This window comes from Sinohyriopsis cumingii, chromosome 6, assembly GCF_028554795.1.
Source record: "Sinohyriopsis cumingii isolate HCF-2022 chromosome 6, ASM2855479v2, whole genome shotgun sequence".
NCBI lineage: Eukaryota > Metazoa > Mollusca > Bivalvia > Unionida > Unionidae > Sinohyriopsis > Sinohyriopsis cumingii.
In genome coordinates, this window is record NC_142966.1 from 58,250,455 (window position 1) to 58,266,975 (window position 16,521).

At 36.3% G+C, this 16,521-nt stretch overlaps 1 protein-coding gene across 1 annotated transcript in view; it reads left to right on the forward strand.

Moving 5' to 3' along the window:
- The window catches only part of LOC149797030 (uncharacterized), a 316,734-nt gene that overhangs the window by 10,773 nt on the left and 289,440 nt on the right, over positions 1 to 16,521 (forward strand). Inside the window, exons 2-5 of the mRNA XM_089960698.1 lie at positions 5,326 to 5,422; positions 5,946 to 6,076; positions 13,473 to 13,571; positions 14,833 to 14,943. Coding sequence (XP_089816824.1) covers positions 5,990 to 6,076; positions 13,473 to 13,571; positions 14,833 to 14,943 — 297 coding nt within the window. The 5' untranslated portion in view covers positions 5,326 to 5,422; positions 5,946 to 5,989. The remainder of the gene's footprint in view (positions 1 to 5,325; positions 5,423 to 5,945; positions 6,077 to 13,472; positions 13,572 to 14,832; positions 14,944 to 16,521) is intronic.

Genomic DNA, 16,521 nt, shown 5'->3' on the forward strand with positions numbered 1-16,521 from the left:
ATTTGTTATGTCAGATACAGTGTTATGTCAGGTATGATAGGTGTGTACTTATTAACATCACTCATTATTCCATTTCTGTGAATCAGAGTAACCTTGGGTAACTTTAACTTGTTTAGGAACTGCTTAGTCTGAATTTATATAATTATTAAATATGAAATAATTTCTTTAATTAATGAAGCAATTTGATATTATGCATTTGCCATAAATACCTAAAAACAAAGAGATGATCTTGGAAACTTCACACATATATTTTGGGGATGTGGGAAGGAATGGTGGTGGGGTGGGTCAGTTCATCTTATGACAGTATGCTCTCAGCATATATATCATAGTCTCTATCTGTGGTAGACACCTTCAGTTTTGCAGTAATTTATCCCCCCAAAATGATTTAAAAAACATTAGCTATCTGCTTTGGATCTCTGATATCCCATCCCTATACCAAAACACTACCTTTTGCCATCATAATTGGATATATATGGTACCTTAAAAACTTACAATTCTTTATGGTTACCTCATTTGTACCAAAGTACTTGGAAAATTACATCTCTTTTGGCTTGTAAACCTGGGCGTACTTAGTACTTGGAAAATTATGTACATTGTAGCTTATAAACCTGGGCATACCAAAGTACTTGGAAAATTACTTACATTGTAGCTTATAAACCTGGATATACCAAAGTACTTGGAAAATTACTTATGGTGTAGTTTAGAAACCTGGGCATACCAAAGTACTTGGAAAATTACTTATGGTGTAGTTTAGAAACCTGGGCATACCAAAGTACTTGGAAAATTACTTATGTTGTAGCTTATACACCTGGTAAAGTCAAATACCAAAATGATATCACATGAAACATATACTTAGGAATTTTATTACCTTCTTTATATTGATTGTTCATAATATATAAAACTTTATTTTTCCTAAAGAATTCTTAAGATATATATTTCATTATAGTATAGGATATTTAGGGTAAGGGTTAAATAAATGGGAGCAAGAACCAAAAAAAAAAATTCTGTCCCCAATTATCTAAGTTCTGTCCATGGATGTGCATGCAAAGGACTTTTAGCAAATCTGTAAATTGCCTTTTCATGTGTAATACAGCAGATTATCTTTGAAGTGTCCATCAAGGTATACCTAAATCTGTTTGAGATTAGGACCTCATATGGAACCGTTCTTTGAGGCATAATTTACATAAATCTTTTGCCTTAGGTATACTTTGCACTGCACAAAAGGTTACCTTATATACTTGCTTATCAGTCAAGTCAAACTGCTAACAACACAGATCCTGAACAGCTATAGCATAATGCACCTGCAGATTGGGGTCTATGGTGTTTGTTCTACTAGTACTCCTAACAAACTGAACAGACCCAGATCTTCCAGCTCATTATGCAGTGGCAGATCTGGGTCTGTGCAGTTTGCAGTTGAACTGAACTTATTATCTAGTATATACGGTAATTTTAGGTTTCTTGTTTGAAATATACCTCCAACGTACCATTTGAAAGACCATTAATTTCTACCGAAAATGTATCAAGAGATGTTCTTTGTTAAGTGTGCTTTTTTCGTAGATATAATTTTGGTTTATTGCTATAGATCCTTTTGTATGCCACAGGTAATAGTTATACCTTACATGTACCTAAATTATACCACCTGAGTGTATGTATTGTATACCATATTGAATTAAATGCTAATTGATTATCAAATTATGTAAACTGTTATTAGGGCCCATGGGTCATTTGCATTTAAATATATTTCATATTAGCCCCATAAGAATCACAAATAGCAGACAGAACTGATGAATTTTATATAGGAACAGGAAGATGAGCCAATTCCACTGATGACAATCCATTGTAAACTAATTAATGCCACTCGCCCAAAACACTGTATTCAGAGGCCCTGTTTCAACATAACAGGTAAATGTGCAGACTTGTTTGGTTTAATGGTAACATTTGCTGAGGGTTATTTTTTATAAAATTTGCATTTTTACAAAATAGTTAATTTGTATAAAATAGTTAATTGGTATAAAATAGTTAATTTGTAATTTCAAGTTGAGGGAATGTGCTTTTCTTGACAGAACACTGAGATATTAGAGGCCAAATGAATTCTGCTTGGAGTGAATGATATTTTAGTTCAGTTGCTAACAGTACAGGATTAGGAGTCAGTTTAAAAGTTGTATGTGTGTGTGTACCTAGGGTATGTCATTAGTTCTGATTTGTTAGACAATAGCGATATACAAAGACAATATCATTCTCTTTGTATACAAGTAAATATGCCTTTAAGGATGTTTATACAGTTATAAAAGATTTTCTTTATAAATCATATTGTATGATGTATTGTGTTCCTCTATGGACAAAGATTCTGCCAGTTTTGTCTAAAATTGAAGACTGGCATAAATGACAGTGTTCTTGTTCATTTACTTATACATAAAAAGGACATTTTTTGTGTCTGTTATTTCCTCAGTAAACCAAAAACTTCATGCAACCGAAGTTAAATTTTGGTTCTCAAACATCATTGGTTTTGAGGGGTTTCAGTGTATAAATGTCCACAATTTTCATATTTAGATTTCATCCCAAATCACTGATGATGACAGTAACATATGTTGGAATCAAAGAATGTGGTGCCATCATTTGATCTTGGATGAGGCTAACCATGTTTAATGATATATTTTTTAAATTTTGATTTTAAAATCAAGTGTTAATGACTTGAAATACAAGTCCTCCTGCATGTTAGTAAATTAACATTTTTCAAGATGGTCTTGATTCGTTTTGAATTTATTGTGCATTTAATTCTTTTGTTTCAAAGCTACTGGATTTGAACAGTTTCAGTGACTGGGTTTTATATTCTTATTGACTGTAATAGTAATTTTTTCAGAACAACGAATGTAGAACCTCAACATTTGTTGTATTTTTTGTAACATTCTAACTCGTAACTGTACAACTTGTAAGCACATTAAGAGTACTGGCCCTGCATATAATGAACACATGTCTATAAAGGACAATTCTTGTTGTCAGGACTATTCTTTATACAAAGGTATCACAGTATATTTGTGTATTATTTGCTCCAACTGCAAGCAACATAGACCCTGATCTGCCATCACATAATGCATTTGAAATATCAGGGTTTGTTTTGTTTGTTCTACTGATTAAGACTGTCCAATTTCTGGTATACTCAGTGGAATTGTGTATGTGCAACGTAGCAAACAATGACTTCATTTCTGTCACAGTCACATTGGTATTGGAGAATGTTAAGGTCTATTGCTTGAAAAACATTGAACTGTCAGTATTGTGATTATATTGATAGAATATAGGTGTGTTCCAGTGGAGTTAATACAGAATGGTATATACACAAAAGCTTAATAAAGTCATGGTTTGTAGTGTGAATACACATTGCCAAATTTACCTGCCTAACTCTTTGGACAAAGTTAAAATGTTATGTGGTGAAGGAAAGGAGTGGGGAGCAATTAATGATTTTAGGAACACTTTTTACTGTACTATAATAACTTTTTAACCCCCCAGTGGAGGTTCTGGAGGGTTGCCAGAAATTTTATTGAGGGTGGCAAAACTTATCACTTTATGGAAATAGGGTCATGAGGCTTAAAAAATACCTATTTTTAGGGTTGCGACCAGAAAAGGTTGGGAACCACTGTTTTAATACTTGTAGATACTTGTATTTAAGATTCACTCTGTCCATGTATTTTTCTCGCAGTGTGGCCTGAAATTCTCATTTCACTATATCCTTTGAGACCAAACTTGCAGTGTAATTGTTTGATCTTAGCATCAAGGTACTGTATACTGCACATCAAAATCTGGCCACGGTAAGCAACATAGCAGTTTTCATAATTCATTCATTCCAAATAATCTTGCCATTGATACGTATACCAATTTTCTGCCTTTTAAGCTATCGGTACCAAAGTTGCATTTTTTGTACGTCTTTAGATGTATCTGTGTTGTGCACTCAAACTGGGTCACTTTGACCTACTTTTTAATGTTATTTGAAAAGCACAGGGATATTGTGATAGTCTATCTCTATGTTTGTACAGAAGATTTTATGATTGTAATATTCTTAAACTCCTGCTACATTATTAAAGCTAGACACATGAAACTTAAATCAATAGCTGTTTCATGGGTTAAGATAGTGCCAACACTTACAGAATTTTGATCACACCTCTGAGGGTGGGGCTAGAAGAAGGTTAGGGGTCATTTTATATGAATCTGAAATAACTCCTGATGTATATGTTTCACATGTCTGAGAATTGGCATATGTGATCACTGTAACCAAAAATACATAAACACAGCATGTTAGACACATTAATAGATGTTACAGTAATGGATACTGATCTGAGTTCCATCCCTACTCCCAAGGACGTAGTTCCTGGGTCATGGAAACTATTGAGATACCCACATTATACCCATTTATTCACTTACTGGGTATGAAAATGCAAATTTATACATGGAACTGACTTTATCCAACCCTACTCAAAAGAACAAAACCCTGGGTCATAATTTTAGTAACTATTGAGGCTATTGCCATATAAACATATATATATTCTGTGCACAAGAATAAGAAAGTTTTCATACATGCATCTTACTTTGATCCAGGTTCCATCCCTACCCTCAGAGACTTAGCTGATGGGTCAGTTCTGGGAAACTCCTGAGATCCCCACCCTATCACCATGTAGATACTTGCTGGGCATCAAAGAACAAGTGCACATACCAAACTGACATTTGCCCATGGGGCAGTCCTTATCCTCAGGGACCTTCCCAAGAGACTTCAATTTCAGGGTGGAGTCAAAACAGTGAAGTGCAAAAATAAATGTTTACAAACTATGATTCTTGTTAAAATTACTTAAAATACTGACTCGTGACTTGTATATTGGGTGTCTTCTAAGCACCAACTACAGCTCTAGTCTCACTTCACTGAGATCCATTGTTTTCATTGGAGAAATAAATTCATGTTTGTTACTGCAATGATTTTGCTTTAGATCTCCTGTACTGATGGGGTAACCTGCCTTGGTATTCCTCTTTCAAAATTCACTGTTTACTAGCTATTAATAGGAACACAAATCTTACAGTGGAATACAAAATATAAATGCCGTGGTAATTGCCTCTGAATGAATGTTGTTTGTTTGGTGTTTAATGGTACATCAACCCATGAAAGGTTCTTTTGTACTGAAACAATACACCATGGGGGTTGACCTAACTTGATCTGGGCAGCATGCTGGTGAACCTAAATCCATCTTTCAACCAGTGTGTGTGTGTGTGTCTGTCTTCAGGCCCATATTGTAATTATTTATTCAGAGGGAGGCATTATTGTATTGTTCATTGTCTTTGTTTCAGATTATCAAGAAGGAAGATTGAGCCAGAAAACAAGATATAACCACAAAGCTAATGCCAAATATAGCAACGCTGAAATGATAGCATTTTTGTCTGAAAGGTAAATTATGATATTGACTATTGCATGCAGTTTAACTGAGGTCATTTTTGTTAGGTTAAATTGATTATGAAGAAGAGTAACATTTTAGGAACTGTGCATTTCTGTCTTGTCCTGATTTCCTTTGCCTGAGTACTGTATTTATCTGTGTTGGCACAAGGCCATTTTTGGCAGCATGGCAAGCTGCTGAACCACTGTAAATAGGTTTAATTTTAATGGTAAATCAGAAACATAGACTTTCACCTGTTTTTCTTTGGTTGGTTGGGGCTGGGTCACACCAAGTATTTGCAAAATGGCAAAGTTTGTTTAATGTGATACACTGTAGTTTCATAATCTCAAAATGCAACATACAATTAGTCATCTTGCAGTCACAAGAAGGAAGAAAAATATTTTTATAATATGTCATCAACATTTTTAATAGTCACTTTTTCATATTTTTGCTGATACTGGTATGTACTAATTTCATAGTTTAAATTTGTTTTGTTATACATCTAAGAAGGCCCAGTGTTTTGTATTACTATTGCAGGTAGGTAGGTCTTCATTAATTATCTGCATTCCAAAGGATGTGCCATGGACAAAGAGGAGAATCACATGACCATCACGTTTGACAAAGAGGAGTCTCTTCTTAGAGGATGTGTTCGACTTGACAAGATTGAGGTGAATGCCTTTTATATTGAAGTTTAGCTCAGATAGACCTATTCTAAAATACAAAATAGTCATCAATTATTCCCCACATAACATTAAATATAATTGTTATGCTTTATGGCTTCATTATGGTTTGTGCCAGATCAGTTTCTATGTTACACTGGGTGACATTATTATGATTCAAGCCAATTCAGTATCATATTTTGATAGCATCATTGTGGATTTAATCAAATTTGCCTTTACTATACTTTATGTGGTTTGAGTTCAATTAGTGTCATTGTTATGCCAGACATTTGTCTTTGTTATATTTGATGGCATCATTGTGGTTTCAGCCAAATCAGTATCATTGTTATCCTTGAAGGCATCATTGTGGTTTCAGCCAAATCATTGTCATTGTTATCCTTGATGGCATCATTGTGGTTTCAGCCAAATCAGTGTCATTGTTATGCTTGTTGGCATCATTGTGGTTTCAGCCAACTCATTTTCATTGTTATCCTTGATGGCATCATTGTGGTTTCAGCCAAAATCAGTGTCATTGTTATTCTTGATGGCATCATTGTGGTTTCAGACAATTCAGTGTCATTGTTATGCTTGATCGCATCATTGTGGTTTCAGCCAACTGGTTTTCATTGTTATCCTTGATGGCATCATTGTGGTTTCAGCCAAATTAGTGTCATTGTTATGCTTGATAGCATCATTGTGGTTTCAGCCAAATCAGTGTCATTGTTATGCTTGATGGCATCATTGTGGTTTGAGCCAACTCATTTTCATTATTATCCTTGATGGCATCATTGTGGTTTCAGCCAAATCAGTGTCATTGTTATGCTTGATGGCATCATTGTGGTTTGAGCCAACTCATTTTCATTGTTATCCTTGATGGCATTTTTGTGGTTTCAGCCAAATCAGTGTCATTGTTATGCTTGATGGCATCATTGTGGTTTCAGCCAACTGGTTTTCATTGTTGTCCTTGATGGCATCATTGTGGTTTCAGCCAACTCATTTTCATTGTTATCCTTGATGACATCATTGTGGTTTCAGCCAAATCATTGTCATTGTTATGCTTGATGGCATCATTGTGGTTTCAGCCAAATCAGTGTCATTGTTATGCTTGATGGCATCATTTTGGTTTGAGCCAACTCATTTTCATTATTATCCTTGATGACATCATTGTGGTTTCAACCAAAATCAATGTCATTGTTATCCTTGATGGCATCATTGTGGTTTCAGCCAAATCAGTGTCATTGTTATGCTTGATCGCATCATTGTGGTTTCAGCCAACTGGTTTTCATTGTTCTCCTTGATGGCATCATTGTGATTTCAGCCAAATCAGTGTCATTGTTATCCTTGATGGCATCATTGTGGTTTCAGCCAAATCAGTGTCATTGTTATCCTTGATGGCATCATTGTGGTTTCAGCCAAATCAGTGTCATTGTTATCCTTGATGGCATCATTGTGGTTTCAGCCAAATCAGTGTCATTGTTATCCTTGATGGCATCATTGTAGTTTCAGCCAAATCAGTGTCATTATTATGCTTGATGGCATCATTGTGGTTTCAGCCAAATCAATGTCATTGTTATGCTTGATGGCATCATTGTGGTTTGAGCCAACTCATTTTCATTGTTATCCTTGATGGCATCATTGTGGCTTCAGCCAAATCAGTATCATTGTTATGCTTGATGGCATCATTGTGGTTTGAGCCAACTCATTTTCATTGTTATCCTTGATGGCATCATTGTGGTTTCAGCCAAATCAGTGTCATTGTTATCCTTGATGGCATCATTGTGGTTTCAGCCAAATCAGTGTCATTGTTATCCTTGATGGCATCATTGTGGTTTCAACCAAATCAGTGTCATTGTTATGCTTGATGGCATCATTGTGGTTTGAGCCAACTCATTTTCATTGTTATCCTTGATGACATCATTGTGGTTTAAGCCAAAATCAGTGTCATTGTTATCCTTGATGGCATCATTGTGGTTTCAGCCAAATCAGTGTCATTGTTATGCTTGATGGCATCATTGTGGTTTGAGCCAACTCATTTTCATTGTTATCCTTGATGGCATCATTGTGGTTTCAGCCAAATCAGTGTCATTGTTATCCTTGATGGCATCATTGTGGTTTCAGCCAAATCAGTGTCATTGTTATGCTTGATGGCATCATTATGGTTTGAGCCAACTCATTTTCATTGTTATCCTTGATGGCATTTTTGTGGTTTCAGCCAAATCAGTGTCATTGTTATGCTTGATGGCATCATTGTGGTTTCAGCCAACTGGTTTTCATTGTTGTCCTTGATGGCATCATTGTGGTTTGAGCCAACTCATTTTCATTGTTATCCTTGATGACATCATTGTGGTTTCAGCCAAATCATTGTCATTGTTCTCCTTGATGGCATCATTGTGGTTTCAGCCAAATCAGTGTCATTGCTATGCTTGATGGCATCATTGTGGTTTGAGCCAACTCATTTTCATTGTTATCCTTGATGACATCATTGTGGTTTCAACCAAAATCAGTGTCATTGTTATCCTTGATGGCATCATTGTGGTTTCAGCCAAACCAGTGTCATTGTTATGCTTGATTGCATCATTGTGGTTTCAGCCAACTGGTTTTCATTGTTCTCCTTGATGGCATTTTTGTGGTTTCAGCCAAATCAGTGTCATTGTTATCCTTGATGGCATCATTGTGGTTTCAGCCAAATCAGTGTCATTGTCATCCTTGATGGCATCATTGTAGTTTCAGCCAAATCAGTGTCATTGTTATGCTTGATGGCATCATTGTGGTTTCAGCCAAATCAATGTCATTGTTATGCTTGATGGCATCATTGTGGTTTGAGCCAAATCAGTGTCATTGTTATCCTTGATGGCATCATTGTGGCTTCAGCCAAATCAGTGTCATTGTTATGCTTGATGGCATCATTGTGGCTTGAGCCAACTCATTTTCATTGTTATCCTTGATGGCATCATTGTGGTTTCAGCCAAATCAGTGTCATTGTTATCCTTGATGGCATCATTGTGGTTTCAACCAAATCAAGGTCATTGTTATGCTTGATCGCATCATTGTGGTTAGAGCCAACTCATTTTCATTGTTATCCTTGATGGCATCATTGTGGTTTCAGCCAAATCAGTGTCATTGTTATCCTTGATGGCATCATTGTGGTTTCAACCAAATCAATGTCATTGTTATGCTTGATGGCATCATTGTGGTTTCAGCCAACTCATTTTCATTGTTATCCTTGATGACATCATTGTGGTTTAAGCCAAAATCAGTGTCATTGTTATCCTTGATGGCATCATTGTGGTTTCAGCCAAATCAGTGTCATTGTTATGCTTGATGGCATCATTGTGGTTTCAGCCAACTGGTTTTCATTGTTATCCTTGATGGCATCATTGTGGTTTGAGCCAACTCATTTTCATTGTTATCCTTGATGACATCATTGTGGTTTCAGCTAAAATCAGTGTCATTGTTATCCTTGATGGCATCATTGTGGTTTCAGCCAAATCAGTGTCATTGTTATGCTTGATCACATCATTGTGGTTTCAGCCAACTGGTTTTCATTGTTATCCTTGATGGCATCATTGTGGTTTCAGCCAAATCAGTGTCATTGTTATGCTTGATGGCATCATTGTGGTTTCAGCCAAATCAGTGTCATTGTTATCCTTGATGGCATCATTGTGGTTTCTGCCAAATCAGTGTCATTGTTATGCTTGATGGCATCATTGTGGTTTCAGCCATATCAATGTCATTGTTATGCTTGATGGCATCATTGTGGTTTGAGCCAACTCATTTTCATTGTTATCCTTGATGGCATCATTGTGGTTTCAGCCAAATCAGTGTCATTGTTATGCTTGATCGCATCATTGTGGTTTGAGCCAACTCATTTTCTTTGTTATCCTTGATGGCATCATTGTGGTTTCAGCCAAATCAGTGTCATTGTTATCCTTGATGGCATCATTGTGGTTTCAGCCAAATCAGTGTCATTGTTATGCTTGATTGCATCATTGTGGTTTCAGCCAACTGGTTTTCATTGTTCTCCTTGATGGCATCATTGTGGTTTCAGCCAAATCAGTGTCATTGTTATCCTTGATGGCATCATTGTGGTTTCAGCCAAATCAGTGTCATTGTTATCCTTGATGGCATCATTGTAGTTTCAGCCAAATCAGTGTCATTGTTATGCTTGATGGCATCATTGTGGTTTCAGCCAAATCAATGTCATTGTTATGCTTGATGGCATCATTGTGGTTTGAGCCAAATCAGTGTCATTGTTATCCTTGATGGCATCATTGTGGCTTCAGCCAAATCAGTGTCATTGTTATGCTTGATGGCATCATTGTGGCTTGAGCCAACTCATTTTCATTGTTATCCTTGATGGCATCATTGTGGTTTCAGCCAAATCAGTGTCATTGTTATCCTTGATGGCATCATTGTGGTTTCAACCAAATCAATGTCATTGTTATGCTTGATCGCATCATTGTGGTTTGAGCCAACTCATTTTCATTGTTATCCTTGATGGCATCATTGTGGTTTCAGCCAAATCAGTGTCATTGTTATCCTTGATGGCATCATTGTGGTTTCAACCAAATCAGTGTCATTGTTATGCTTGATGGCATCATTGTGGTTTCAGCCAACTCATTTTCATTGTTATCCTTGATGACATCATTGTGGTTTAAGCCAAAATCAGTGTCATTGTTATCCTTGATGGCATCATTGTGGTTTCAGCCAAATCAGTGTCATTGTTATGCTTGATGGCATCATTGCGGTTTCAGCCAACTGGTTTTCATTGTTATCCTTGATGGCATCATTGTGGTTTGAGCCAACTCATTTTCATTGTTATCCTTGATGACATCATTGTGGTTTCAGCCAAAATCAGTGTCATTGTTATCCTTGATGGCATCATTGTGGTTTCAGCCAAATCAGTGTCATTGTTATGCTTGATCACATCATTGTGGTTTCAGCCAACTGGTTTTCATTGTTATCCTTGATGGCATCATTGTGGTTTCAGCCAAATCAGTGTCATTGTTATGCTTGATGGCATCATTGTGGTTTCAGCCAAATCAGTGTCATTGTTATCCTTGATGGCATCATTGTGGTTTCTGCCAAATCAGTGTCATTGTTATCCTTGATGGCATCATTGTGGTTTCAGCCATATCAATGTCATTGTTATGCTTGATGGCATCATTGTGGTTTGAGCCAACTCATTTTCATTGTTATCCTTGATGGCATCATTGTGGTTTCAGCCAAATCAGTGTCATTGTTATCCTTGATGGCATCATTGTGGTTTCAGCCAAATCAGTGTCATTGTAATGCTTGATGGCATCATTGTGGTTTCAGCCAGCTCATTTTCATTGTTATCCTTGATGGCATTTTTGTGGTTTCAGCCATATCAATGTCATTGTTATGCTTGATGGCATCATTGTGGTTTCAGCCAACTCATTTTCATTGTTATCCTTGATGACATCATTGTGGTTTAAGCCAAAATCAGTGTCATTGTTATCCTTGATGGCATCATTGTGGTTTCAGCCAAATCAGTGTCATTGTTATCCTTGATGGCATCATTGTGGTTTCTGCCAAATCAGTGTCATTGTTATCCTTGATGGCATCATTGTGGTTTCAGCCATATCAATGTCATTGTTATGCTTGATGGCATCATTGTGGTTTGAGCCAACTCATTTTCATTGTTATCCTTGATGGCATCATTGTGGTTTCAGCCAAATCAGTGTCATTGTTATCCTTGATGGCATCATTGTGGTTTCAGCCAAATCAGTGTCATTGTAATGCTTGATGGCATCATTGTGGTTTCAGCCAGCTCATTTTCATTGTTATCCTTGATGGCATTTTTGTGGTTTCAGCCAAATCAGTGTCATTGTTATGCTTGATGGCATCATTGTGGTTTGAGCCAACTCATTTTCATTGTTATCCTTGATGACATCATTGTGGTTTCAGCCAAAATCAGTGTTATTGTTATCCTCGATGGCATCATTGTGGTTTCAGCCAAATCAGTGTCATTGTTATGCTTGATGGCATCATTGCGGTTTCAGCCAACTGGTTTTCATCGTTATCCTTGATGGCATCATTGTGGTTTGAGCCAACTCATTTTCATTGTTATCCTTGATGGCATCATTGTGGTTTCAGCCAAATCAGTGTCATTGTTATCCTTGATGGCATCATTGTGGTTTCAGCCAAATCAGTGTCATTGTTATGCTTGATGGCATCATTGTGGTTTGAGCCAACTCATTTTCATTGTTATCCTTGATGACATCATTGTGGTTTCAGCCAACTCATTTTCATTGTAATCCTTGATGGCATCATTGTGGTTTCAGCCAAATCAGTGTCATTGTTATGCTTGATCACATCATTGTGGTTTCAGCCAACTGGTTTTCATTGTTATCCTTGATTGCATCATTGTGGTTTCAGCCAAATCAGTGTCATTGTTATGCTTGATGGCATCATTGTGGTTTCAGCCATATCAATGTCATTGTTATGCTTGATGGCATCATTGTGGTTTGAGCCAACTCATTTTCATTGTTATCCTTGATGGCATCATTGTGACTTCAGCCAAATCAGTGTCATTGTTATCCTTGATGGCATCATTGTGGTTTCAGCCAAATCAGTGTCATTGTTATGCTTGATGGCATCATTGTGGTTTGAGCCAACTCATTTTCATTGTTATCCTTGATGGCGTATTTGTGGTTTCAGCCAAATCAGTGTCATTGTTATGCTTGATGGCATCATTGTGGTTTGAGCCAACTCATTTTCATTGTTATCCTTGATGGCATCATTGTGGTGCTGTAGGAGGATTGTATTGAGGATTGGTAGAGGAGGATGGCATGGAGGATTGGTAGAGGAGGATGGCATGGAAGATTGGTAGAGGAGATTTGCATGTAGGATTGTAGAGGATTGCATGGAGGATTGTTAGAGGAGGATTGCATGGAGGATTGATAGATGAGGATTGCATGGAAGATTGGTAGAGGAGGATGGCATGGAGGATTGTTAGAGGAGGATGACATGGAGGATTGTTAGAGGAAGATTGCATGATGGAGGATTATATGGAAGATTTTAAAGGAGTTTGGCATGGAGGATTATTGTATTTAAGCTTGGCAGAGGAAGATGGCATGGAAGATTGGTAGAGGAGGATGGCATATATGATTTTTAGAAGAGGATTACATTGAGGATTGGTAAGGGAGGATTGCATGGAAGATTGGCCAAGGAGGATTACATGAAGGACTGGTAGAGGAGGATGGCATAGAAGATTGGTAGAGGAGGATTGCATGGAGGATTGACAGAGGGTGATGGTAAGGGGGGATTGGTGGGGATTTGAGATGAAGATAGAAAAGATTGAGATCAATTTTTACAGACATTTTTCTACTTTTCACTGTGATAAAAATAATATTGCTTTCTAATATCCACCTTTTTCCAGAGCCTGATCAAGGAGGGAAAGAAAATAAAGGCAATTAAATTTGTTGGAAATGGTTACTGTACAGATGCTGTATTTTATTTGTTAAGGAATGCCCCACAGGTAAGTATATTTTCACAGGTAAACATGTCACAGGTGACCATATTGTCAGGTCATCAAGTCTGTTCTCTACTATTTATTTTCAGCTGAAAATGGCTCCATTATCTTGTTGCCATTTGTATTAATTTATGACTTTTAATGAAGATAATTGCTTCTGTGGCTAGTTAATTTAAACTGATTAATGGAGCTTTTTCTCACCTCCCAGATTTCCTTTTTACTATTTACTTGAAACTAAATTAGCTGCAGTTTCAGGTAAAGAAAGCAGTGAAGAAGGGTTTAGAATAATATCTGTTTGTATTTTGTTCCACTTGATATTTAAAATTGTGATGGCATTCCATTCTTCTGTTGCTGTCTAGTAAGGGATCAACCATTTCATTTTTTTTGGGGAGGGGGGGAGGGTGCAGGGGAGGGCCTATGCTTTTCTTTTTAGCCTAGATATTATTTTTTCAGTTGTTATTTTCTTCAACTTAGATGACTGGTTGAGTAAAGGTCTTTTTTCTGTAAATGTTTGAGCATTGTCAGGCCTGGAGATATTATATGAAATAAATAATTACTAAACCCAACCCACTCACCTCCAATTAAATGGTCAGGGTCTAGAGCCATTGGAGAGTATTTGTCATGCCATGTCCTGTCATTGTCAATATGTATTTGTCTAAATCCAGTAAAAAGGAAATTATTATAATGAAGGGATGGAAAAGATGTGTTGTATGAGAGGTATTTGTTTGCTTTTTTAATACCTGTAATTGCACAATGAAATTTATTTGCACATGTTCATTCACTTATTTAGGCATATGTTATATTAACTGCTGTTATTTTTAATTTTTTTAAATGAGTTTGAAACTGACTTGAAAATGCAAATGATTTTCTGGAGAAGATTTGTAAATATTTTTGTTAAGACAATGTTTAGTTAATGCATTGAACATTAATTACCTGTCTCTAGTACATATTAACCTGCATTGAACATTAATTACCTGTCTCTATTAGTTATTAACCTGCATTGAACATTAATTACCTGGCTCTATTACATATTAGCTTTGCAATTCCACAGTGTTATCCACACTCTGCTGTAAATTGTCTGATTAAAGTTTTTGAAACCACTGAGCATATCTAAATATCTATCACAACCAAAGGTTTGATAACTCTTGTCTTAATTCACATAAGGGTTATATGAAAATATTTGCATAGGGCATACACTTATGCACAGGTAGGTGGAATCATGTACTGTTTTATTCCTCCCATCATAAATACTTTTTATATTGAACAGGGCCAGTTTGAGGAGTTGTCTGAGGTGAACCTCCTAGGATGTTCTCTCATTACTGATGCAGGCATCAAGGCCCTCAGTCACATTCTTAAGGCATCCAAGAAGATAGAAAAGGTTTGTCTGATCCAGTTTTTGGTCTCACCTACATTAGTATTGTCTTTTGACATGGTCATCAGCATTAATAAAGATGATTTTATTATTTTCTTCTATTTATACCCAACCATAGAAGTGTTAGGCACATATGGCATTGCCTTTATTCATGTGTACATCCATCTATCTATCTGTCTATCCATCCTTTCATCCAACCATGTAAGTTTTACAATAAACTATTTTTCATTTACTGTGGTCTGGCATTCAGGTTCAAGGAGCACAATTTGAATCTGTTTACCCCCATACTATAGAAAACAAGGGCAGATTAAGAAATATCTTGGGGGGTGGGGCACAGGGCTGTAAACAAAATTATGGTCTGTGGGATGGAGATCATACTAATCCATGCTGGACTCTGTGACATTGTTTGATTTGTGGTCATGCATTGGAGGAGATAAGAAAGAATTCTGAGGAATTTTTGTCCAGTATGACATTTGCACTAAAATGTTCACAATAACTACAAATTGCATTTTTTTAGTCTATGAATGGTGACAGTTTTTACTCCATGTAAACTTCTTTATACTTGTCACCTCCACAAAGAGGCCAGGCATATAGTTTCTGAACCCATCATTATTAAGTTTAGAAAATTTTGGATATATTGGTTTTTTTATGGAATCATGAATATAGTAATAAGTGCCCTGCATTGAGAGATGTTGGATCTCAATAATTATTTCCTTCCTCATCCTTTTCTGTTTTTCCATTCATTCACACTTCTTTTTGCCACCAAAGTCTCACAACTCTTAAATAGAATAGTGTGCCATTTGTAAAGTGTATTGCCTATTACTTGTAGAGGTGCTATTAAAGGTTTTGTCACGTCAGGTTCAATAATGATGTAGTTTTTGCCCCTTTTCAGTCCATTTTAAATCTCCATTACAACAGAGCCTTTAACTCAGCATGACTCTGAAACAATGTAGGACTGCAAGAGGTACACAATTTTGTACTCAAGGAGGCAGACTGAGTTACTTGAGATTGAAGTTGCCAGTTTGCTATCTCAAACCTGGACAGAGAACATTTACACCCACTAGCACTTTCACAGAACACTTGAATAAAAAAAAATATTGGAATAATTTTCATTGATAAAAAATGCACAAAGTTTGTTAAGATATTTTGTGTGTGCACACAAAAGCTGGTATATCAGAGATTGAAATTGTCTGTGATTGTCTAACCAGACAAAATGCAAAATTCCTTTCACCATATCACATTATCTTAACAAGGCTATGTAACCATGGTTATGGTTTACTTTAATAAAGGAAAATGAGTTGTCCATATTCAGTGGTAGATAAATCAGTAGAATGTGCTGAAGGCATCAAAGCCAGAATATTGAAGTTCAATGTTGGTACCAGAATTTTTGAATGTAATGCAGTACCAGAATATTTTTGTTGGATGTTAGTACATGAATATTTGAGTTATATATTAGTAGTTTTTGTCAAGCTACAGATAGTATAGCTTGTAAAATGATGATTAAAAACATTTCATATGGAAGCATCCTTCCTTGTGTTTCTAAAATTGGATTGTATATAGACCTCGTATATACATATGAAAGAA